The sequence below is a fragment of the Ctenopharyngodon idella genome, chromosome 17 (assembly GCF_019924925.1).
Source record: "Ctenopharyngodon idella isolate HZGC_01 chromosome 17, HZGC01, whole genome shotgun sequence".
In the NCBI taxonomy this organism is placed as follows: domain Eukaryota; kingdom Metazoa; phylum Chordata; class Actinopteri; order Cypriniformes; family Xenocyprididae; genus Ctenopharyngodon; species Ctenopharyngodon idella.
This window is the reverse complement of record NC_067236.1, coordinates 26584774-26611534: the sequence shown is the minus strand read 5'-3', so window position 1 is coordinate 26611534 and position 26761 is coordinate 26584774. Positions and strand designations below refer to the sequence as shown.

Here is a 26761-nt window from a genome sequence, read left to right as displayed (position 1 = left end):
AAACTCTATCCTGAAAACATGCATTCTAAATACTGATGCATAATAACTGCTGACAAACTCTACAATTACACAGCGATCAATATGTTATTATGTGCGATTAGTTGCTTTTCAATCCTCCCTGGGGCCCCCGCCAATTTTAATTTTACACCCGGCATACTAAGCAGAGAGTGGGAGAAAGAAATCGAGGTTGCGCGGCCATCAGTGAAGACAGCGAGAAGAGAAACAGATAAGTGGGACTAACCTCTAGACAGTATCTGACTATTAACTCTGAGTGAAAGCAAATCAAAATGATTTTGTATCAACGTTATTGAGCAGCGGGCTGATGCGGGTGGACAGAAACATGCCGTGGAGGATGTGATGAGAGTGACAGGGGAATGAGCCACCAGAAATCTTCACAGGGTGGCGGTGTTTCTCAATAAGGGGCCGATGTTAGACAACAGCATCCGGCAGCCATCTTGAGAGACTCACTTATGAGATTTGATATACTGCTGTTTCCTCTCAAAGCATTTCATAAATCCATCTCAGAACACGTGAGGGCACTCATTCACTGTAAAACGCAGACCTCTTTCTCTTTTTTAGCGGGGATAATTAATGTTGTTCATATGGCTGTATAAAAATGCTGTGCACATCTGACATTTCGGTATATTAATTAAGCCCATCTTTTGTTTTCCTATGTAAATAATGAACACAGAACTTATTCAATCACATGCCCGAATGAAACACGGTTCATGAAAGTCAAATGAGCTGCAAAAAGCATTACTCATGGGGGAGGCTAATTCAATAAATAAAGGGCTTTAACTGACATTCCATCTCACTAATTGTTGAATGAATAGATGGAATGTTTAATCAGAATTGTTTTGGTTTTCTCTCTCTCTCTCTCTCTCTCTCTCTCTGCTACATCTGAACTTTTGGATATGCATTATTGTTTACAAACAGATCTTGCATGCATTTATGCATTTGACTATTCGTGCATGTTCAAGGAGATATGCAAATAGGTAGTTGCTGGGTCAGTTTTTAAGCAGTGTCCCAAAGTGTGACACCCTTAAGCTCCATCTAAAATTACTTTTATTTATTTCTAAAATTAAAACATTTTTTTGTAATTATTTAATGATTATTATGGATGAAGCTGTTACTTAATATTATTTGAGAGACAAAAAGATCACTTGTCACACTGCAGGACTGTTTACTGCAAGTGAACTACAAAAAAAGCATGTAAAATATATAGTACATATGTAAGAAATGTTAAAAAATACCAAATTTATGACAAAAATGTATAGAAGTATTCTTGTTAAATTATACATTTGTAGTCTAAAATTTAGCTTTGCTCCAGAGACTTTCAGTGGGGTGTACTCATTTTTGCATCACTCTAATTTGAGTAAAACTGAAAATTTTGTTCTCCAAGTTATATTATTAACCTTACTGTCATGTTATAAGTTAAACAGATGTTATATAAAACTTAGTCTTGTCAACATTTTGGAAATTGTTTTTTGTGTTCATTGAGATATTGTTTAAATTGTTACTTTTCAAAGGGGGTGTACTCATTTACGCTGAGCACTGTATGTATGTGTATGTATATATATATATATATATATATAGATATTTATAAATTAAATGTTTATTATAAATTAGCTTATATGTTTATACAACCCGAATTATGGAAATGTTGGGACGTTTTTTTAAATTTGAATAAAATGAAAACTAAAAGACTTTCAAATCACACGAGCAAATATTTTATTCACAACAGGACATAGATAACATAAATGTTTAAAGGGAGAAATTTTACAATTTTATCCACTAAATGAGCTCATTTCAAATTTGATGCCTGCTACAGGTCTCAAAAAAGTTGGCACGGGGGCAACAATTGGCTGAAAAAGCAAGAAATTTTGAAAAGATTCAGCTGGGAGAACATCTAGCAACTAATTAAGTTAATTGATATCAGGTCTGTAACATGATTAGCTATAGAAGGGATGTCTTAAGGCTGGTTCACACTGTGCGATTTTGGCCACGATTTGGTCGTCTGAGACAAATTTTGCAAATCCTAAAAGATTCCTATAATCCTAGGCTAAAATATGTAGTCTTTGATCGCTAGTTTGACATGTTCACAGACAGCCAGGTTAATGATCAAATTTTACCTCCGACAAAATTCTGGCAGTGTCAGAAGGTTTGGCGCACAATCCTCCAGTGTGACTTCTCCTACGACGAACGTCAAATTGTCTTCGTTTTTCAAGACAAGCCGTAATCAAAATTAATGATAGAGATGTCTTTGTTAGCCACCATTTCAGTCCCGCGTGTAAAGCAGCTCACAGTCACCGAACGTGTGTGGGTTGATGATGTAAAACTCCAGACAAGTTTTCAAGCACGCATCCGTTTTTAACGCGTCTTGACTGTCGTACAGTCTGACATAAATGACGGCTGAGATCCCACAGTGTGACATGAGGATCATGTTCGTACAGTCTGACAACCAACAATCGCAAAGGACTACTATAAATCGCACAGTGTGAACCCGCCTTTAGAGAGGCAGAGTCTCTCAGAAGATGGGCAGAGGCTCTCCAATCTGAAAGAGTGCGTAAAAAGATTGTGGAATACTTTAAAAACAATGTTCCTCAATGTCAAATTGCAAAGGCTTTGCAATCTTATCATCTACAGTGCATAACATCATCAAAAGATTCAGAGAAACTGGAGAAATCTCGGTGCGTAAGGGACAAGGCCGAAGATCTTTATTGGATGCCCGTGCTCTTCGGGCCCTCAGGCGACACCGCATCACTCATCGGCATGATTGTGTCAATGACATTACTAAATGGGCTCAGGAATACTTCCAGAAACCACTGTCGGTCAACACAATCTGCTGTGCCATCTGCAGATGCCAACTAAAGCTCTATCATGCAAAAAGGAAGCCATATGTGAACATGGTCCAGAAGCGCCGTCGTGTCCTGTGGGCCAAGGCTCATTTAAAATGGACTGTTTCAAAGTGGAAAAGTGTTCTATGGTCAGACGAGTCCAAATTTGACATTGATGGAAATCACGCACGCCGTGTCGTCTGGGTTAAAGAGGAGGGAGACCTTCCAGCGTGTCATCAGCGTTCAGTTCAAAAGCCAGCATAGCTGATGGTATGGGGGTACATAAGTGCATACGGTATGGACAGCTTGCATGTTTTGGAAGGCACTATGAATTCTGAAAGGTATATAAAGGTTTTAGAGCAACATATGCTCCCTTCCAGATGACGTCTATTTCAGGAAAGGCCTTGTCTATTTCAGCAGGACAATGCAAAACCAAAAACTGCAACTATTACAACAGCATGGCTTCGTCATAGAACAGTCTGGGTGCTGAATTGGTCTGCCTGCAGTCCAGATCTTTCAGCTATAGAGAACATTTGGCGCATCATTAAACGAAAAATATGTCAAAGACGACCACAAACTCTTCAGTAGCTAGAAACCTATATCAGGCAAGAATGGGACCAAATTCCAACACCAAAACTCCAGAAACTCATAACCTCGATGCCCAGATGTCTTCGAACTGTTTTGAAAAGAAAAGAAAATGCTACACCATGGTAAACATGCCCTGTAGCAGATATCAAATTTGTAAAATTTCTCAGTTTAAACATTTGTTATGTTATCTATGTTCTATTGTGAATAAAATATTGGCTCATGTGATTTGAAAGTCTTTTAGTTTTCATTTTATTCACATTTCACAGTCCCAACATTTCCGGAATTCAGGTTCTATATTAGCTTATAAGTCTGCTTAGAGTCTATAATAAATCGAACACACACACACACACACATTCATTATATATATACATATATATGTTTATCATAAATTAGCTTATATGTAAATATATTAGTTTATAAGTCTGCTTAGAGTCCAAAGTCCAAAATTTGGCTAAATAAATAAACACTGCAAAACTATTTATTGTAAGTTAACTGAAAAAAAACAGTACGTGTTAAAATGTAAAACATGCCCGAATTTATCACAAAAAAAAAAAAAAACAAATAAATAATAATCATAATAATTAAAAAAATAATAAAAAAAAATTATACAATTAATTTCATAGCCAGTAAGAAATACTAATGGCTGGTAATTTTTTGTAATAAAAAAATAATGTATCCTGCGTCCTGCGATTTTTAATTTTATTTATTTTTTATTTTTTAAACTACTGGCCTTGCTTGAGGCACCAGTAACACGTTTGTGTCACAACATTTCGATTAACCCGAATGGCTAGCACTCTGGAATACAAATGTATTGATTTAGCTTCTAATATTGAGTGAGCGCAGGCTGCTTAATTAAGGTGTATCTGTGATATGATCTATCATCATCATCTGTGCAGCACAGAGGGATCAGACTGACCTGTACTGAGCTCTGTCTCAATGACATAATGAGAGAAACATCAGACATAAAAGGCAATCAATGTTCATTAAATTGTCAGTCTTCCTGCTGCTCACCGGCAGATGACGAACTCTAAACTGAAGATGACAAGGACATTAATGCAGGCAGCGATTCAACCTTCAATCTCTGCTGTGAGGCAGAGACGTGCAGAGACCATTTGGTAAGCAGTGCCTCAAAAAAGAGCAGCTGTTGTGTCTCTTTTGCTGTCCTGTTAGACTCTTAACCTTTATCAGCTCCTGTGGTGCCACATGCTGCAAATTAAGATGTAAAGAGCAACATTTTTTATACGTCTGCTATTGCAGTGGGGCGTCCAACTGCCCAGTTTAGGTTTCAGGTAATTCCTGATGGCATCTCATTAACCACTGTGAGCGTGAGTGAGATAATCATTATAATAATGACCAATTCAGGTGTATTATTGAATGTTAAATAATATTCATTATAAGTTAATAAGTCTGGTTTAGTGAAGATGAACCGGCTATGGAAGTTTGTTTCCGACACAAAATAAAATAAATAAATAAAGGTAATTGCGCTTTTTTATCTTTTTTTCTTGCAATTGCGAGTTTGCATCTCACAATTTGGACTTTTTTTTCTCAGAATTGTGCGGTTTAAACTCGCAATTACAAGTTATAAAGTCAGAATTGTGTGATATAAAGTCAGAATTGTGTTAATTTGTGTTATTGTGTGTTAAAACTCGCGGTTTCGAGTTTTATCACGCAATTCTGACTTTGTATCAAAATTCTGACTTTTTTCTCAGAATTGCGAGATATAAACTCAAAATTGTAAGTTATAAAGTCAGAATTGTGTGATATAAACTCGCAATTGCATCTTATAAAATCAGAATTGCGTGATATAATCACGATATAATCAGAATCATAAGCTTATATCTCGCAATTCTGACTTTTTTCTAAGAATCATGAGTTTATATCTCACAATTCTGAATTTTTTTCTCAGAATTTTGAGTTATAAAGTCAGAATTGTGAGATATAAACTCGCAATTCTGAGAAAAAATATCAGTCTTTTTTCCCTCCTAACTGGACATTAAAACACACAATTTATTTCTTACAATTCTGACTTTATAACTTGAAATTCTGACTTTATATCATGCAATTCTGACTTTATAACTCACAATTTTATAACTTGCAATTGCAAGGAAAAAAAGTCAGAATTGTGAGATAAAAAGTTGCTTAGAGTCCAAAATTTGGCTAAATAAATAAACACTGCAAGACTATTTATTGCAAGACTATTTAAGTTAACTGAAAAAAAACAAAAAAAACAGTACGTGTTAAAATGTAAAACATGCCCGAATTTATCACAAAAAATAAATAAATAAATAAATAATAATAATAATAATAATAATAATAATAATAAACAATTATACAATTAATTTCATAGCCAGTAAGAAATACTAATGGCTGGTAATTTTTTGTAATAAAAAAATAATGTATCCTGCGTCCTGCGATTTTTAATTTTATTTATTTTATTTATTTTTTAAACTACTGGCCTTGCTTGAGGCACCAGTAACACGTTTGACAGACTCCATAGCAGACTCCATAAAACCCAATTACCTTTTTTTTTATTTCATGGCAGAAACAAGCTTAAACTAAGCTTAAAACTAAACTAAAACATTTTTACTAAAACCAAATCATTCAGGAAATTGTTCAGCGCATGTTTGTTTGTAATTAAACAGACTTGCAGGTGGTCACTGGTCACACCCACACAAACCATCAAAAGACGCATGTTAAATAATGTGTCGCAGGTGTGCGTTCTGTTTTGTAGAGAAGCAAATACCTGAATGATGCCAACTGCAGTCTCTAACACAAGCTTGAATAAGTGAGACATTGCATGTGATTTTAGGTCACTACCATAATCATATAATATACATGAAACAGAGTCACTTTCAATAGGCTTTTTTGTTTTTGTTTTTGTTTTTGTTTTTGTTTTTTTTTTAACAGCACAACTGCTTAATCATAAACAAATCTAAAATCAGGCATAAGTCTTATATAAGATAATTTGAGATGAGATTGGGACTATAGTCATCTGAATAACAAAATGACTCCATTATCTCTCTTAAATTTAGATAGATTGAAATAATTTAAATTCAGAAATACTATATTAATAATACTTGACATTTAAATCTGCTCCACCCAAGAAATGAAGCACATTTTGTATGCACAGCACCAAACAAGATAAATATTTAGAAAACAGCATCTGTCCTTAAAACGTCCTCTATTTCCCTTGGTTGACCATCAGAGACTTTAAAATTTCCCTCATGTGCCACTAGATGGCAGCAGATATCTTAGGATGTTATTTTTGCAGTGATTTTTTTTTTTTTAAAGGTTGCACAATAATTAATGTCCACTGACATTCAACACAGAAAATTAAAATCATTACTGCATTGACACTGTAAACAATTTTAAAGAACCTTTGCTGAGTGCAAATAACCAGTATTAGACAATGTGCAAGTTTAAGTGTCCTCCAAAAACCATTTAAATGTGTAAATCAGTTCCCACGCTCTGGTTTGTTTTAAAAGACGGCTGCTGTGGGCCCAGGAATGGTTTATAGTGAAACCCTGAAGGGGTTTTCTGACACCTGCAGTTGCCATAAATAGCGAATCGTAGCAACACTGCAGCAACAATTTGAATAATTTAGAGCCGCCCTTAAAAGAGGAGGACCAAATACAGTATCCTCCACGTGCCTCCCTGCTCCTCCCAACGCCGACACAAAAGGATTTACTCTGTTCTGTTTCAGCCGCGATTGTGGAAGCAGCTTGCGGACCGCTCTCGTCTGTGCTCATTTAGCTTCAGAGCTGGATTAGAAACAGTTCAATAACTCTCCTGCCACTGAAAATAAACTGTTTTCAACCGCAGAGCCGCACTGCTTACGGCAAAACCACAAGCCTTCTATGAATCTCTCTCTTCTTGGGTTTCTTAATTTTATTGCAGATAGTAGAGAATAGCAGGGAGAGGTCCATAAAAATCACTAATATTTATTATTTCTCCTTGATAGCAATAAAAAGAAATGGAGAGGTACTATAGTTTTCTCTTGATATCTCATGTGTCTTCTCTGGAGTTTTGACATTTCAGTGTCACAAACTGTGCTCAGAAGACATCAAAGCCTGCAAGTGCAAAATTTCAATATGAACTGTAATAATATATAATATTATATATTATATTATATCTCTGTAAGCTTACTGTAAGACAACAGTGTAACAGTAACAGTAAGCTTTCTTACATAAAATATGGCTTAAATTATATGACTTAATATATAATTATATTAAAATAATAACACTATTTTTAGGTGACGTAGTTACACGTTACTACCTTTACTTTCTATAGTAATAACAGTAAATTATGCATAAGTCTAAGTAACTAACCCTAAACCAAATCAGATGGTTGACGGCACCCTTTGACTTCCACAGTAGGGAAGAAAAATACTATGGAAGTCAATGGGTGCCATCAACTGTATGGTAACCAACATTCTTTAAAGGATTAGTTCACTTAATAAAAATTTTCTGATGATTTAGTCACCCCCATGTCATCCTAGATGTTCATGTTTCTTCAGCCGAAAAGAAATTATGGTTTTTGAGGAAAACATTCCAGGATTTTTCTCCATATAGTAAAGGAAAAGCAGAGGAATAAGGGTCGTATCTAGCATAACAATAGGTCATTTTCTAAAAACAATTATGTAGGAAATCACGTTGGAAAGATCAAACGTGACGTATATAGGCGGAAGTACTGCAGTAGGGCAAAAAAAAAACTCCATCTCATTTTCTCATCCAACTTTAAAATCATCCGGCATTTTTGTTTTACCTTTTTTTTTTTTTTGTAAAAGCCGTTTTGACTTTGCACGTTTTCTTTGTAAACACACGCGTGACCTTTCCAACGTGATTGCATAATGCGTGGTGCATTACAGGGCTAGTGCAAGATGAGCATTTGTGGTTAAAAAGTATATATATATATATATATATATATATATATTAGAAAATGACGATTGTTTCGCTAGGTAAGGCCCTTATTCCTCGGCTGGGATCATGTAGAGCCCTTTGAAGCTGCACTGAAACTGCAGTTTGGACCTTGGTAGCCACTGAAGTCCACTATATGGAGAAAAATCATGGAATGTTTTCCTCAAAAAACTTAATTACATTTCGACTTAAGAAAGAAAGACATAAACATCTTGACATGGGGGTTAGTAAATTATCAGGAAAATTTGAATTCTGAAGTTAACTAATCCTTTAAAAAAAATCTTCTTTTATGTTTAACAGAAGAAAGAAACTCATACAGGTTTGTAACAACTTGAGGGTGAGCAAGTAATTACAAAATTTTCATTTTTGGGTGAACTATCCTTTTAAAATCTAGCTTGCTATTGCTAGCATCTCCAAAAAAGTTGTATTGCACCTTTAATTAATATTACTCAGTACTTATTTGAGTAAGTACAATGTAACTGCGTCACCTTAAAATATAGTATAACCAAACAATATATTTAATATATAATATACTGTATATTTAAATTGGTGCCAATGCAACTATCTATTATGGGCACATATGCTAGCTGCTACTCCACAGTTCCCATATTTCTGGTCTTTCTCATGCTGACTCTCTCTCTTTCTTTGGTTCCCCACTGTGCTCTCCTTCCTTGTCCTTTCATGGCTCATTTAAATGTTTCTAAGGGAAGAAAACATGAATGATAGTGATTGGCTTAGATTATTACCGAAACAGTGGTGTAACAGCCTGGTTTCACCTAATGAAGGCCCTCGACTCACAATAATTCATGAAGGTTTTGAGGCTGCCAACACCTGCAATCTGAAAAATTCAGCAGGCCCGTGAGTGACTACTAAGAGCATGTTAGGTGGATTATCCTGGGCTGTCACCTCTTGCTCCTCTAACCAGCTGTGACGGTGCAGACGCTCCTATGTGCCCCCACGCATGGAGAGGATGGAGAGAAAGAGCCGCACTGATGTAAAATGAGATACTGTGGGGTGTGGATGCTCAATGATGACTAATTTACTTTGTGTCAGCTTGAATTTGCAGTGTGATAAAACACCATTTAAATGCTCAGTACTTTTCAGTGACCTGAGAGTCAGCTTATACATTAAAAGTTTGCCAATGCGACAATATCGCCATAAAGTCTGGTCCACAATGCAGGTTATTCTGAAAATGAACTATATTTTATGCTCGCTTGAGGTGGTTTTGACTTGTGCAAAAAAGAGTTAACATGAATAATGGGAGATGGAAACACATTTGGTGATAAATTCTGATGTAGCAAACATTAAACCCCCGTGACTAATCGGCTGTTTCTGCTGATGGTGTTGTAACAGACATGTTATGCATTTATGTTTGATTCTGTTATGATGCGATAATTCTAGATGTACTGGAACTCGTTGTATATGTTTTGTGTGCAATGAATTTTCCCTTTGGGGCTTGCCGTAGATAGGCAAGGGTCATGCACACGTTTTTAACTTGGGTGTCGCAGGGTTTTTCGGGGTTGTCCTCTTGTGTGTGATGCTTAATAAAGTCGAGGAGAGTTCACTTTAATAATTATTCAAGCCTGCATGACATAAGTGTTCAGAGACAAAAGAAAACAAGAACAACAAAACTGGAAAGAAACATGCTTACATTTTCTCTGAAAACTAAAACAAAATATTGTTTCTGCCACAACAGAAAAATAATTAGTTGCTTTCAGATTCTTCTGTGCTTGTGTATTGTCCTAAATCACAGACTCAAACATTCAAAACCAAAAGTATTATCTTACTAAGAGCAATGCGATTAGCTCAGAGCTACAGCAATTCATACTACCCTGCCACATTTGGTATCATGGAAGATGGCAGACTGAGATAAATGAATAAATGAATTTCATTTTGTCTTTTGAGTTTGCGCTCTATGTATGTATTTATAAAACCTCTGTCTGTGTGTACAGGTATCTTGGGTGCTAATTCATCAGCAGACAAACATTCATTTTCAGCCTTAAATGACAAAAGGTACAATATTTCATATAGCATACCTATCTGGTGGTCTTTATTAAACTGAAAATGACCACAGTCGGCTCATAATAGACTTTATTTTAAGATATTTAGTGATTCTAATTAATTCATTCTAGCTCACCACTTTTGATTAGTCATGAACTCTCAGAAATGAGTTTTAATCCTGATCTGTACCAGAAGAGTTAATTGAAATCTACTGAATAATTCATAAAAATGCATTTAAAACCTGAAATGGTTTCTGAAATTTGTTTAAAAAGAAAAAAGAAAGAAAAAAATCCCAGGTCGGACTTTCAAATGTTGTCCAATGCAAAAAAAAAAAAAAAAAAAAAAAAATCTTTCAAGACCTAATGAGCTTAATCAATACTTTAATACTGTATGAATAAGGATGTTTCTGAGAAAGATGCATGCTATGCTGCCATAGACTTTGGCCAAAAAGATGGTATCTTAGAAGAATCATAATTATGCTGAACATCCTTTAGAACAGCGCTTCAAAGACATTATAAGTGGAATTTTAAAAAAAAATTAGAAAAAAGAAAGAAAAGCTATGTGAAAAATGGCCCATTTATAGTATAAAACAGGAATGTATTTTAACAAAGACAGAATGTAAGAATAGAGTGTGAAAGGGAAAATAAAGAGTGAGAGAGAATGAGAAAACTCTTTGACAGTTTGAAATATCCAATATCCACAACTGTCAAGGAAAGCAATGCTATCTCCTATTTCCTCAGGCAACGGCAGAGACCACCTCTCCCCTCTCGTGATGGAATGGCATGTTTTGTACACTCATGTTGAACACTTTCTATTGATGGGGTCTGATATGTCAACACACTGATGCATCTCGCAAAAAAAAAAAAACGAATCATTTTTACCCGGTCCTAAATAAAGAGCTACAGAAAGGCAGACACAAAGTCCCCGTCTGGATGAGCTTGTGTACCATGGCCAAATGAATGCTGTTGTTAGTGCTTCACTGATTGGCTATTCAGCATGATTAGAGACTTTTCAAAGAGAGGTGAATGATAGGGAGGGAAAATCTGCAGAATATGAGCTGATTTCTTGAAGCTGTGAAATCAGGCAGATTGCTGGGGATGGAGCGGAGGGGATGAGGGAAGATAAACAAGGCCTCTAGACCACGGGGGCGGCACGTTTTGATCGACTGCTGTGAAATCTTATACTGACGTGTTTACCCCTAAGAAATGACTTGAGTGTCGATCCATACCCTTAACCTCAACATCCAAGATATCTGAAGATGTGGGCATGTACATGTGTGTGGAATCATATGTGTGCATTACTGATGGGCATGAGTGCCCTGAAATGATAGCAATGATCAATCAAGAAAATGCATTGTATGATTAAAATGAAGACAGATCAAAGACAAGTAAAACTCAACACAACGCAGCACACAACGCAGCAAAAAAAACTTCTAAATCTTCATAAATGTTCCTAACTATAATATCTTTAAAATAATATTTATTTTTTTAAACACTAAGTTTATATTATTTAATTTTAACTAACATTCACTTGAACTAGTGCTGTCAAACGATTAATCGCATCCAAAATATGTTTACATAATATATATGTATGTACTGTGTATGTTTATGTATATATAAATATACACACATCCATGTATATATTTAACAAAAACATATTATATTTATATAGTCAAACCAAAAATTATTCAGACACTAGATATAATTTTTTATATTTTTTTTTACTATATATATATATATATATATATATATATATATATATGCACACACATACATACACTCACACATACATACACACACACACACACACACACACACACACACACACACACACACACACACACACACAATATTTCTTGAATATACAAGTATGTGTGTATTTATACTGTATATACATAATAAACATGGCAGCGGCTATTTACACTAAGTGACAATAGCAGCATTTTCTTAGCAACACGCTATTTACATCAGGTGAAAATAGCGATAGATTCTATTTAAACCATGTAAAAGTATCAGTTCTTTGTAATAAGAGTAAATAGTAATTAGATGCTATCTATACTTTATATTGGAAGATACTATTTGCACCTCAGTATTTTTGTACATTAACAGGATGCAATAATATCATATGTAAATGATTATATTTATTACAATTAGTAAATGGATGCTGCCTTACTGGGAGAATAAAAACCCTCCCTACACCTTCCCCTAATCCTAAACACTTTTAATATTATTAAACACTCGTTAGGCAGTTTATTTCCACTTTTAGAACATTATTTTCATTTTTATTGAAAATAAATGTGGGCTCGACAAAAGGTGAATTCGAACCCGCGCCGATCGCATTAAAAGTCAGGTCTGTGAGCTTTACTCGCTACTGTTGCGCCACTGAAGATGAATTCTGTGTGTCTTTTTTAAAACTTGAGTGGCCCAACCAGACGTCGGTGGGCGGAGTTAGTGTAAATAGCGTTTGCCAACTAGGGACGCTATTTGCACTCAGTGTAAATAGACACTCCGAATAAATATACACAGTACACACACATGTATTATGTAAACAAACTTTTGTTTTGGATGCGATTAATCACAATTAATCATTTGACAGCACTATTTTAAACACTTTTTATAATGTAATTTAATATTTGTAAATAATAATATAATACATGCAATATTAATATATAATATACATAATATTATAGCTTGTATAAATATTGAATATTGTGTATATACATATTCATTAGAGTACTTGTGTACTTATATATACAGTAGAGTATATGTATATATATATATATATATATATATATATATATATATATATACACACACACACAAACAACTATTGCAACTATTTTTGACTTGACATATCAAAAACACTCAAAAGCACCAGACCCTGAAAAAAAAAAAAAAAAAAAAAAAAAAGCAGCTGGATGTGATTGAAAGCTGAAAGACATCCCTCTAAGATTAAAAAAATAAAAACAAGACTTCACATCTCTTAAGTCCACATCTGACATATTTCTTTCCTCAAGCAGTCAAAATAAAGCGTGCATGTGTGTGTATTTTTGTTTTTGGATAAATGCATTTGTAGCTGCATGAATAAACTGTACGAAATGTAGACCTTTTTAAATTCTCTGTGTTTTGTTTTGTGAATTTTGCCATGAAATGCTATACTCCAATCATTGTGCATTTTACAAAGGTTCCTCCCCCTCATCATCTCTCCAAAGAGAATGAAAGAGAGAGACAGAGAGAGAAATGAAGGCAATCAAAAGAAAAGACAACCTGAGGAAAGAGTAAAATCACTGACATAATTACCCAGATTAGGCTCGAAAGAGTAATTGCAAGATAAACCCTCACGGATGTCATCTCTATGTGCTCTTTGTGGCTTAATCAGAGACACTACAGTATCAAATCAATATATGCTAAAAGCCTTCAGCGCTAAAAGGGGAAAGTAAAACAGAACTGCAGAGAACCTTATATAAAGTTTTACAGTAATCACACAGGCCTCTGTGCCACATGGGCCTCACTACGGTCAAGGCTGGGAGAAATATTGTATTGACGAAGATGGGGAAAAAAATCCCCAGAATGTGAGTAAACTAAGTTGTGATTATTTGTGAGTGTTGTTAAGGGACCCATAGCCGTAGCATTCAGCACACTCTCAGGTGATTTAAGGGCCATGGCTGTGGGGTCCACTTTGGCTCTCTGAGGCCCCCAGGCCAGCACAGATGACCTTCACACTGCCTGAATCAATAGCAATTAACTCAAACGCTATAGCCAGCGGTGCTTAGGAGAGAACCAAAGTTCCCAGTACAACTTGGCCTGTTTGCAAACACAAAAACACATTACAACATAGAGTGTAGACACATATAAATCATATTAACAATCCGCATGGCAAACCATGCATATGAACAAAATATCTAAGCCAATTATCAACATATCAGCTCATCCCACAATCATCCGATCTCGTTATTTAATTTAGTATTACTGAAGCATGACCTGTCAAGGTACTTTTGTAATGATCAGGGCCGTTTGCACGGAAATGAGGGAACGCATTTATTAACCAAACAAACTCATTTTCTACATTAATGACTGACGGAATTAATGTGCAAAATGAAATCTCAGCACTAAATTGGCAAGGCACATCAGACGATGCGGTAAAATGAGTTCAATTACAGTATGAAAACAGGTTTTACCTGACAGTATTATTTATTCCACTCTATAAAAAGTATTGCAGTTTTCAAGGAAAATGTTTCTGACAAACCATCATTCAGATATAACAGATTTAAGCAAAAATATTAAATCTGTTAATATAAAACAGATTTATATGATACTAGCTTGCAATATTATAATAGATCAATTATATTACTGCACAACATAGACCCCAAATATTAACCTCAACATATGTCTACATCTTAGATATGGAAAGATGGTACTTGAAATTAATTTGCTTAATAAAATTTTGTTTTAATGAAAATGAGTGACCTTGATATTTCTATTATGCAATAACCATTTCATAAAAGCAATCGGGACTGTGCTATATTGTGAATATAGTCAATGTTATAGTCAATGCTAGAGTAACATTATAAAAAAAAAAAAAAATCCTAGCTGCATAACGGATTTAATAACTGTAAAGAAAGCAGGATTCAGTTATTTCAGACTCTCCAGCTTGAGTTGTTTTATATTCCAGCAAGCTATTCTGTGAGGGAAGTTTTCTTTGTTTAGAAGATAATTCATGCCAATCAAAAAATGACAGGGGAAAAGAAACATTCATAGTCTTTTGTATAATATGAAATGATGTGATATAACATGTTTAGATGTTAAAGCTGACTAATCTATCAAAGAGCATCTGGAAGAATATTTTACATAGAAAAATATAATGCTGAAAGGCTTGTAGAAATTCAAAACATTTCATTAAGGGGTCATTATCATGGAAAATCACGTCAAATAATGTGTGTAGATGGATAGATACACACACACACACACACACACACATACATACATTCAGATAAAACATAAATATTATCATGATATGACCCCTTCATTAAATTATTTAAATTTCTAAAGCCAATGAATTAACTGTGGCACTTCCAGACTTAAATTTCAGCCCAGCACACAGTCAAATTTCCTCAATCTGGAAGAAAAAAAAGAGGGGTTTGTCAGACTCAGGGTTGAAATGCTGAGTGTGCATTAGAGTAAATCTGAAGTGTATGTGTACCGACAGGAGGACAGCGTGGTGTGTGACAGCAGCCAGTTGTCTGGCCTGAGCAGCAGCTACAGGCTTCTATGGAGCAGATAACAGATCTGGACAAATATCAGGTAGTCGGTGTGCATTCTTAGCAGAGGGTGGGTTTAGGGCTATAACACAAAAAAGAAAAATGAAAAAAAGGACCAGGATGTAGTCTAGCAGACCTATTAGACATTTGACTACTGGTCTCAGATGGTGCACCCAATGACACAAGGTCAGTTTACTGACTATATGATGCATACTGAACAGAAAAATGTGAAAAGCTGGCTGAAATTACTAGTCTTAAAATATCTGTCTGGCTTGCTCAATGAGTCAGGGTGCACCAGGAATTTCTTCTGCGTTTTTTATATAGTCTCTTCATGCATCTTAGCAAGCATCCTTAATTACAATGTGCTCTTTTTAAATGTAAGGGTTGTCAAGTCATTTCAGTGTTTGGTTATTAGTTGAGACATGAGCCATGCAAATGAGCAGTCCAGGTGCACACAGATTTCATTGCTATCAATCACAACTATTTTGCCTTGTGGCGTAAGTGTAGTCAAATGACAACGTTTAGAAGCGTCCCTAGTCAGTATGAGAATAGTTCTCCTTCTCACTCTTCTTACAAACTCACTATAACATGAGGTGACACTGATGCCCTTACAGATGATTATGACTGACATTCACGGCAAATGAATGTGCAGGAGGTTGATGTGCAGTCTATATTCTCTGTCAATGGAGTGTTAAACTGCTGTATATGACTTTTACATCTGTCTAAAAACATTGCACAAGGACAGATGATGATAGCATGCCATTTGCTCTAACAACACAAAAACAAAACAATTAATGTCAATATCTGCTATGTCTGCCCTTTATATTCTCTTGAGACTCATTTTTGCTTTCTGGAACATGAGCCTAAAATCTAAAATTTGAATGCCTTGGATGCTGTTGTGATGAAATCCATCCCATAAGCTACAAAATATTAAAGAAGCTGCAAATCAGAAACTGCAGCATTTTACTTGGATTAATGATCAAGATTAAGATAATCTTCATCCATCACCAAATCCTTACCTTAATTCTGACCTTACCCCAATAATAATAATAATAATAATAACAAATTATATTAATGTTATATGTTATATAATACTTATATTATTATTGAATAATAATATTAATAAATGATTTCTATTTTTTTCATGTATTTGCATTTAATTTGCTTTACATTTGTTTCAGACATTGTTTCCCCAAAGCAACAAATGACACAAATCACAAGCAATTTATCACAAAGGTGCCAACAATATTAGCTTTACAACAAAGTACAAAGTAGTATAGAAGCTAGTTTAAGAAAGAAAGAAAGAAAGAAAGACATTTATAAAGCATTTATAATACTATTTTTGTCAAATATTATTGGTGATTTGATACATGTTATTGAAATGTTTTCTTCACAAAGAGTGATGCATACTTTGGTCTATCCTCATTCAAGTACATAGGAGCTGTTGATATGTCATAGTGAACAGCGTCTACCAAGATAGCAGCTGAGTGAAGAAATTTGTCTTAATGGGATTTGTCAGTACTTGGTAGGGGTGCACGATATTGGAAAAAACTGACATTGCGATATTTTGTTTTATAGCAATTTGTACTGTGATATGAAAAAAATTCACCAGATGAATTCAATGGCTCCATTTGAAAAGAATTCATCATTCTAGGATGATTTGGGTGATTTTGTAGGTGAGTGAATATGCATAGAAAATAATAAACAAATTACAAGCATAGATAAATATAATAGAACAAAGATATAAATGAAATAAATAGTGCTTTATATTTTTGAGGTAAGTCTAACAGTATTCAGGTACAGAAATTGAATAATCAAATGTAAAATAACACTGCCTAGTCTTCAATGTATAAGTTAAATATAATTAATCTGTAAAAACTACAAAAGTGATTTTTCTCTTTGTCTTTTGTTGTTTGATTAACATTCATGACACAGAAAGCAGCAGGAATATTAGGCTGCTGTCACTTTAAGACTGAATGCGCGGATCCAAATTAGTGTTACACATCCGGTTTTCTTTCTCGGTTGATTAGTTCACCTAAGCCAAAAACAACTGTGTTTATAAGGATACTTGATGCCTTACATGCATTTTGGCAATTTTTTTTGCATGTATTTGTCTGTTCAGGCACAAATGGATGCGGAAGAGAACGGCATTCACATGCATCTGATGTGTGTGTGTGTGTGTGTGAAAACAGCCGCACGTTCAGAATTGAGTTCTCTTCCGCGTCTTTGAGTGCTCAAATGGTTAAAAATCGCTTCAGTGTTTTAACTGGCAGGACCTAAAACACGTTCAAATGATAAACTTTCATTGTATGATGGTCAAACTTTGCAACAATATGAGAATCACGTGCATTTTGTGGTGTCTGGTCCATACGGGTTAACGATCCCTATACTTGACATTGCACATCCTGTGATGTGACTTTTGCGGATGCACACATCGCAATTTCGATGCTAAAATGATATATCGTGCAGCCCTAACACTTGGTCCAAATCATTTGAGAACTACTGCTCTACTGCATTTAAACTACAAATGTGATTATCAAAATATGTTATATAGACCAAGATTAAAATAAAAAGATAACAATGGTTTCTTGTAATATCATACAAATGAATGAGGTGGAATTCAGTCCATAAGAGAAACCAGCTCTCATGCCAACATAATAAGCATTTTGCTTTGCTCAGTGTTCACAGACATGCTGGAAGTCCCTCTATTACCTGGTTACCTGGAACCCCTGCGTACCGGCCCATATGGAGTCATTCTAACATGCAGTCACAACAGACTCAAGCTAGACATTCACAACCACTCAAAAACCCAGTCATTTCCTCTACCAAAACATTTGCATCAACATTGTCATATTTCACTTCATTTTTTCATGCAAATAGTAATCTCTTTGCCTATGAAATCTGAAGATTTGTATGTGCAGTTGGACTTTTTCCAAGTTATGACATCATCACAGGCTTGACTCAGACGCAACACTCCCCAAACGCTGAGGAACATCAGCTTCCATACAGCAACGTGCTGAGATATTAATGAGCTTATAGTTTAACTGATTATGTGAGAGCTAATCTGCTGTTTACAAACAGCAGCAGATGGGATTTTACAGGTGAGAAGCTAAACAAACTGGCGTGACGATGATTGTAAATTGTCTTTTTTTATCATTTAAATATTGCAATTGAAATTAAACCCGCCTCTCTGGTTTATTCTAAAATAAAACAAAAATTAATTCTAGAAATCCAGAACTAATAAAGGAAAAGTAAATGTAAAGGCAGATAACTCACCCCTCTCGCAGGAGCGGGACCAGTAACCGGTGCCTGTGCAATCGCAGATAAAGCGATTCCATCCTTCTTTGCACACGCCTTTGTTCTTGCATGGATAGCTGTCGCACTGCTTGACTGGCATCTTGTTGCAGGAAGGTTTGATTCCTGCACCATTCTGGGCCTCTGCGATTTGTCTGATGTCCTTACTGCGACCGTCAATGAACAGGTCCCGAATGCATCCCACATAGCCGTAGTTTAGCATGGCGGTCCATAGTTCGGTGGGAAGGATCAGGCCGGCCCGGTTATCAGGGAGGCCACCCAGGTACATGTCCCCCTCCAGGTCCAGGATCTCATTTTCTCCACTGGCGGTGAACGGAGTGCGACGGCTGTTAACAGAAATGGTGCCTGGCAATTATCAAAAGAGAGACAAAGATTATATTAGCAATCCTTCAAAAATTTGCAGTTTAGTCCAATTTTTCTGAAGAGACACGATCACTTAATATCATGAACAGATTGTATTTAGGCTTTTATTCACATATAAACATTCATCACACACATCAGATATGGTAAACAGAAGCTCAAGCACGCTTGCTTGGCGGGCGAGAACTAATGAGGTTCACTCTTGTGTGTTACACAACACGTTTGAGCTTCCACAAGAACCAATCAGGTTAATTCTTGTGTGTTACACAACACTTTTGAGCTTCAGCAAGAACCACTGAGGTTCATTCTCATGTGTTACGCAGCACGAACCAATGAGGTTCATTCTTGTGTTACGCAGCATGTTTGAGCTTCTGCAGGAACCAATGAGGTTAATTATTGTGTGTTACGCAACCCGTTTGAGCTTCTGCAAGAACCAATGAGGTTAATTCTCATCTGTTACGCAGCACGAACCAATGAGGTTCATTCTCATGTGTTACGCAGCACGAACCAATGAGGTTAATTCTTGTGTGTTACGCAACACGTTTGAGCTTCAGCAAGAACCACTGAGGTTCATTCTCATGTGTTACGCAGCATGAACCAATGAGGTTCATTCTTGTGTTACACAGGACGTTTGAGCTTCTGCAAGAACCAATGAGGTTAATTCTTGTGTGTTACACAACATGTTTGAGCTTCCGTGAGAACCAATGAGGTTCATTCTTGTGTTACGCAGCACATTTGAACTTCTGAAAAAACCAATGAGGTTACTTCTTGTGTATTACGCAACACGTTTGAGCTTCTGTTAGAACCAGTGAGGTTGATTATATGTGAATAAAAGCCGAAATTTAATCTGTTCATCATACTGTATAAAACGACCGTGTCTCTTTAGAAAATTTGGACTAAACTGCTCGATTCATATAGATTAGTTTTAAGATTTCTTTATGAACTTGGAAAAAGTGGTAGAATTACATCAAAAATTGTGTTTCGAAGATGAACGAAATTCTTGCAGCTTTGGAACGACATGAGGATGAGTAATTGATGACATTTTTTTTTTTTTCGTTTTTGGGTGTACTAATTACAGTGGCCCAGTAGTGCACAACACAACAATATTAAAAAAGCAAACATAAGTTCACAACACAACGAAATCGAGCCACAACGCAACAGAAAAAAGCCACAACACAACGAAATCGAGCCACAACACAACGGAAATGCTCCCGACCACTAGGGGGCTCTCAGAGCTCGGTAAAGTTAGTTTTCCTTGCCAATGTTCTATAGAGTCGGCAGTGATATCAATACCACCATTAGTTTCAACAGTATGTAACCACTGTATATCGACATGAAATATTAATTCAAAATCACCTACGTGCACAATAGCTTCATATTTATACCTGTGAATGATTTGATGCGCTACCACGGCGCATGATGAAGGGAACATCTGCCAATTTCACCAAGTGGTTAAAACGTATAATTTGTATTCATTAAAATTACTTTTAACATTTAAAAACAGATATGTTCAAATTCCAAAGCTTGTCAGTATTACCAACAGGAACTAACAAGCTTTGGAATTTGAACATGTCTGTTTTTAAATGTTAAACAAAGTCATTGTAATGAATACAAATTATACGTTTTAACCACTTGGTGGAATTGTCAGATGTTCCCTTCATCATACGCCGTGGTAGCGCGTCAAATCATTCACAGGTATAAATATGAAGCTATTGTGCACGTAGTTGATTTTGAATTAATATTTCGTATACAATGTTGACATACTTAAAACAAATCATGGTATTGATATCTTTGTAAGACTGTCGACTTTATAGAACAGTGGCAAGGAAAACTAACTTTACCGAGCTCTGAGAGCCCCCTAGTGGTCGGGAGCATTTCCGTTGTGTTGTGGCTTGATTTCGTTGTGTTGTGGCTTGTTTCCGTTGTGTTGTGGCTTTATTTCGTTGTGTTGTGACTTGTTTCCGTTGTGTTGTGGCTTTATTTCGTTGTGTTGTGACTTGTTTCCGTTGTGTTGTGTCTTTATTTCATTGTGTTGTGAACGTATGTTTGCTTTTTTAATTTCGTTGTGTTGTGGCTTGATTTCGTTGTGGCTTGATTTCGTTGTGTTGTGGCTTGTTTCCGTTGTGTTGTGGCTTTATTTCGTTGTGTTGTGAACTTATGTTTGCTTTTTTAATTTTGTTGTGTTGTGCACTACTGGGTCACCGTAACTAACCCTTTAAGTACTAAAATTACTAAAACTAATACAAAAATAAGTAAAAACTGAATAGAAATATAAAAAAAAAAAAAAAAAAAAAAACTAAAACTACTATTTATTTATTTATTTTTGGAATAAATCTGTACTACTTTGTATTGCAGTAAAGCTAATATTCACCTTAATAATAAATTGCTTGTGACTTTTTCACATTCATTACTTTAAAAATGTTTGATAACCAAAAATGTCAGACTAAAATTTAAATATAAAAAATAAAATACAATAAAATTATATACATGATTCTAAAATAAAACTGGTTAGAGGACATCTTTAATGGTAAAAATGGTTTATAAAGTAAATAATGTTTAATAAAGTGAAGATGATAAAATACTTTCAAAGTAGGCCTGCCTTTTTTCTTTCTTATTTAATGTGGAGAGACTGTAAATTAAGCTATTGTAAATTGCTGTCCTGCATATTTCAGCAGGGTTCAGACTCTCAGACAGTCTGGTCTGTGTCTCCCCTGTGCACAAGAGACAAAGATAGGGATAGAATGACCACCATCCATAGACTACGAGATAGAGGGAGCTATGAGAGGATTATTTTCTATTTATGACCTCATTGGGAGTGTGTGAATCTTGTAAAGCGGCGTCTCTCCTACAGACACGAAGATGTAAACAATGGATCCCATGTGGGGAACCAGGGATCAATGGGAATAATCTCTTCAGAACTGACACTGGTCCAGTCACCCACATGGCTCTGTCTAAAAACTCGCATTATTGATATCCTCCAAGACCTCCCAAGGGCCCTGTGCTATGAAGTGATATGGAGTAGTCGACGATCGATTCAGAAACAGAGTGCCAGCGATTCAAGGGCAATGGAAGAAAGAAAGAGGTGAATGAGGATACAGAGAAAGACAGAGGTGATAAAATCTAATAGAAAGTTCTGTCAAAGTAGATGTGAAATGAAAATGTCATCCTGCTTTGGACTAAATGTGTCCATTATTAGTGAGTAACCACTGTGCTTTTTGTTTAAAGCTGTTATCTTTGGGCTGCAGAGCTTAACGCCTATGGAAAACACACGAGCAATTACAGTATCCAACCGATTCAATAATGAAACAAAGTGGGAGTTCTTCATGTGCTTAAAGTTAGAAATTGGTTTTAAAAATAAGACACAATTTATCACAATGTCTTTATTTCTAAGAGCATATAACCCACATCGAAAAGAGAAATATGGATATTTCTCTCAAATTTCACTTTTAATGTTAGTCAATGTTAGTCATTTCTGTGGCAATTTAGATGTACAAGACCATTTTCACCCTCTTTCATTTTCACCCATTTTCATTTTCACCCTTTCACCCTGTTAAAGAGTTAGTTCACCCAAAAAATTAAAATTCTGTCATTTATTACTCACCCTCTTGTCGTTCCACACCCGTAAGACCTTCATTCATCTTCGGAACACAAATTAAGATATTTTTTGATAAAATCCAATGGCTCAGTGAGGCCTGCATTGACAGCAAGATAATTTACACTTTCAATGCCCAGAAAGGTACTAAAAACATTTAAAACAGTTCATGTGAGTACAGTGGTTCAACCTTAATGTTGTGAAGCAATGAGAATACTTTTTGTGCGCCAAAAAAACCCCCAAAATAACGATTTTATTCAACAATATCTAGTAATGGGCGATTTTAAAACACTGCTTCATGAAGCTTTGAAGCTTTACGAATATTTTGTTTTGAATCATTGGTTCAGAGTGTGTATTAAACTGTCAAATTCACGCGAACCATTGAAATTTTGAAACACTTATGACGTAACAAAGCCTCATTTACTGAAATCACATGACTTTCACGCTCCGAACCACTGATTCGAAGCAAAAGATTCATAAAGCTTCGAAGCTTCATGAAGCAGTGTTTTGAAATCGCCCATCAATAGATATTGTTGAATAAAGTCGTTATTTATATTTTTTTTTGGCACACAAAAAGTATTGTCGTCGCTTCATAACATTAAGGTTGAACCACTGTAGTCACATTAACTGTTTTAAATATGTCTTTAGTAACTTTCTGGGCATTGAAAGTGTAAATTGACTTGCTGTCAATGCAGGCCTCACTGAGCCATCGGATTTGATCAAAAATATCTTAATTTATGTTCCGAAGATGAACAAAGGTCTTATGGAAGTGGAACGACATGAAGGTGAGTAATTAATGACAGAATTTTCATTTTTTGGGTGAACTAACCCTTTAACAGGGTGAAAGGGTGAAAATGAACAGAGGGTGAATTAATGACAGAATTTTGGGTGAACTAATCCTTTAATATGGGCACCAAAAAATTGTAACTGCTTTTGTGTGTGAAACATGCTTAAAATTATTTTTTCAATAAGGAATTAAGTTTTAATTTATTATAAATTATTAATTCATTTTTAAATATTATAATTATTATTAAAATATTTCCAATTCTCATATATTTACATTTATCAATCAGTCATTTTTACCCTAAGTAATGAATGAAAAAAAATCACATTTATCATAAAGGTGCCAACAATACTAGCCTTACTGCAAAAAAGAGTAGTGCAGAAACAAACAAATAAACAAATAAATAAATGTACTGGATTCAAGTCATTTATTAAATGTGTTAAGCATGGAATAAAGAACACTTAAGTCTGTGTGAGTGTATTTGTCTGAGTATCCACACACTGACCTGATCTTCCATCACGCTGGATGTCCACATGGTACCAGGCCCCGTCGTTCACCTTGTTCTGTGTGGCTTTCACTTTGATAGTCCCAGAGCCCATGTCCAGCAGCAGGTACAAACTTCCATCCAGAAGCTCCACTGCAAAAAAGTCCACTTTTGTGTTCTTTTGGCTACGGGCGTCCTTTCTTTCCTGCGGCTTCCCGTGGGTGAAGAGAATAAGGCCGTTCGGTTCAGTGGTACGGAAGTCAAAGGAGATGGAGCCCATGCGTTTGGTGTTCCACTTAGGTAGGCTGATATAGGCCTCGGGCGTCTCGAACGAGATGGGGTCCAGGGTGGCCACGTTCTCGCACCTGAACACCACATCTCCCTGGATCTTCATTTTGGGGTCCACAATTCGGGCGAGCCGGGAGAGTTCCAGCCTGATGTCATTGTTTTTGTAAACAACCTGTGCGGATGTAAGCAAATAATCAGTGAATGATGATGATATATGAGATATCTTTATCTGGTTTTCGAAGATAATGAACATGAATATGCAAATTATTTTTTTTATGCTGGATGCTAAATAGAGACACCAGGAAAGGTGACTTTATTCAAATATGACCTGTGATAATACCAATAGGCCAGGCCACTGCCTGCAAATGACTGTCTCTCAGTGGTAATTGACTCAGGCTGCGCTGGCACAAGCATGTGGGTCTGGTTTCCTTGATAACTATGGTAATGGGTTGACAAAGCTGCAATGGCACATTCTGCCACAAAAGCTCCAAAAAAAGTCCTGCCCCCTGCCTGCTACCCAAATCTGACATCGTGCTCTGGGTCCTAGTGCCTGTCAGTTGAAGGTAAGATACCAGTTATGTGCTCTTAGCATGTGCTTAAGGGTTTTATATGTGGTAATGGGCCATCTCACTAATTTAGCACAGTCTGACCATACACTACATTTAATACAGATTAAACCAGCATAGAGCATAGTGTACCTGCAAACACCGCAGAAATTCGCCGGGGTGTGAAATTGCCCATTTAAGCTGATTTCTCCTAGAGAAGATCTTTTTTTTGTGGGTACATTTTTAGAACATCACTCTGTTTGTGAGTGTATGCGATCGTCACAAACGCTCCAGCCCTGATATTACAGTTAATCCTGGACATTGCGGGGTGTAAATCAAACATTTTCTCAGGTGAAGGAAGGGCGGAGCGGAATGGAAGGATTCTGTTCTGTTCCTGAAGAAAAGCCACTGCGATTTCCAGGCTTTTCTCATCTGTTGTGTTTCTTATCTGATAGATCATAAATATCATTCTCCCTGAGGGGGATCCATTTCTCAGACAAAGCCATACGTTGGTTCCTCACATCTCATAAAAACATCGTCATTTTTCTCCACAAGACTAAAACTGCTAGCTGAGGTCTCTTATTGTTCTTTCAAAAACAGCATTTCTCCTCCGTAAACCATCATGGCACTCTACTCTAACATCATGAAAGAAAGACTACTTAACCTGCAGAATCAGAGACATTTCAAGCACTTACTGGTCTAGAATCTGGAGACTATATTATAGAAGTCTATGACTTAAATATATATATATATATATATACATGTGTGTGTGTATACACGTGTATATATATTGGGGTCTGTAAGATGTAGGGCTGTGCGATTAATCGTAATTGATTTTTCGATTTCGATTTTGCCTTCCAACGATTATGAAAACAAGATAATCAATGTAAAAAGATTATTGTGCCGCTGCTGTATTCCATCCAGGGCACCTTTTTTTCCTTCACAGAGGAGCGTTTTCGTTCCTCCCTTAGCTAAACTTAACAACCAAATCAGCCAAATAAGTGACTGTTGTAAAATGAAGTCTACTGTTACTAAACTGCGGGACGTGCTTGACCGTGTTTTAACCAGTGTTATTAAAAACGCATTAAGCCATGAAAAAAATACTGTTACACACAAATATGTCAAAATGCCGTTTTGGTAAGTATCTGTGTAAACACAGTCAGTTATGTCTTAAAGCTCAAAGTATACTTTTTTTTGTTTTGTTTTTTTTACGCTCGCACAGCCTTGCAAAGTATATTTCATTTGACTCTTACGCATAAACAGAGTTTTGAGCAATCTCTCGCTACAAGTTACAACCCATGTAAACATCTTTATATTCTTTCATGCTAGAGTTGTACAGATAAGGGTACTTTCTAGCCTCTTCGCACAATCTCTCGTCTATGTAGGCCTCCATTTGTCGCAGCAGCTTGCATGCGTCCCGGTCTGTTCTGCTTATGCAGTTTTTTTCAACTACCTTATGAATTGACGTCCCCAGGGCATGGTTGCCAACTTGTGGATAAACTAATTACTGCATAAAAAATGAAATACGCATGTGTGATCTGTGCGTTCGAGTACATGCTGTTATAAAAATCCAGCGGTACTAATCTTGGTGATGAAATTTGCGTCACATGCACTGTAGGCTGACCCTCACGTACGTGTAAAAAGTGAAGTGTACTTTGGGCTTAAGTGAATGTAAACAGTTAAGAAAACACATACGTAACAGTATATTGGATCCGTGCAGCTCTTCTCAAAAAGAGAAGATTTTGGGAATGGAGAATGAGATAGAAAGATACATTGTATGTTACACATAGAATC

At 35.9% G+C, this 26761-nt stretch overlaps 1 protein-coding gene across 25 annotated transcripts in view; it reads right to left on the bottom strand.

Annotated features, from left to right (window-relative positions):
- nrxn3a (neurexin 3a) overlaps positions 1-26761 on the bottom strand; it is a 350095-nt gene that overhangs the window by 246212 nt on the left and 77122 nt on the right. For all 25 annotated transcript variants that reach the window (XR_007925837.1, XR_007925839.1, XR_007925840.1 and 22 more), the window contains 2 exons: positions 24156-24594; positions 18876-19259 (listed from right to left, as the gene is read on the bottom strand). Coding sequence is in view for 21 of the 25 variants with exons in the window: in XM_051867470.1 (XP_051723430.1) it covers positions 18876-19259; positions 24156-24594 (823 nt within the window). In the remaining 4 variants the exon portion in view is untranslated. The remainder of the gene's footprint in view (positions 1-18875; positions 19260-24155; positions 24595-26761) is intronic.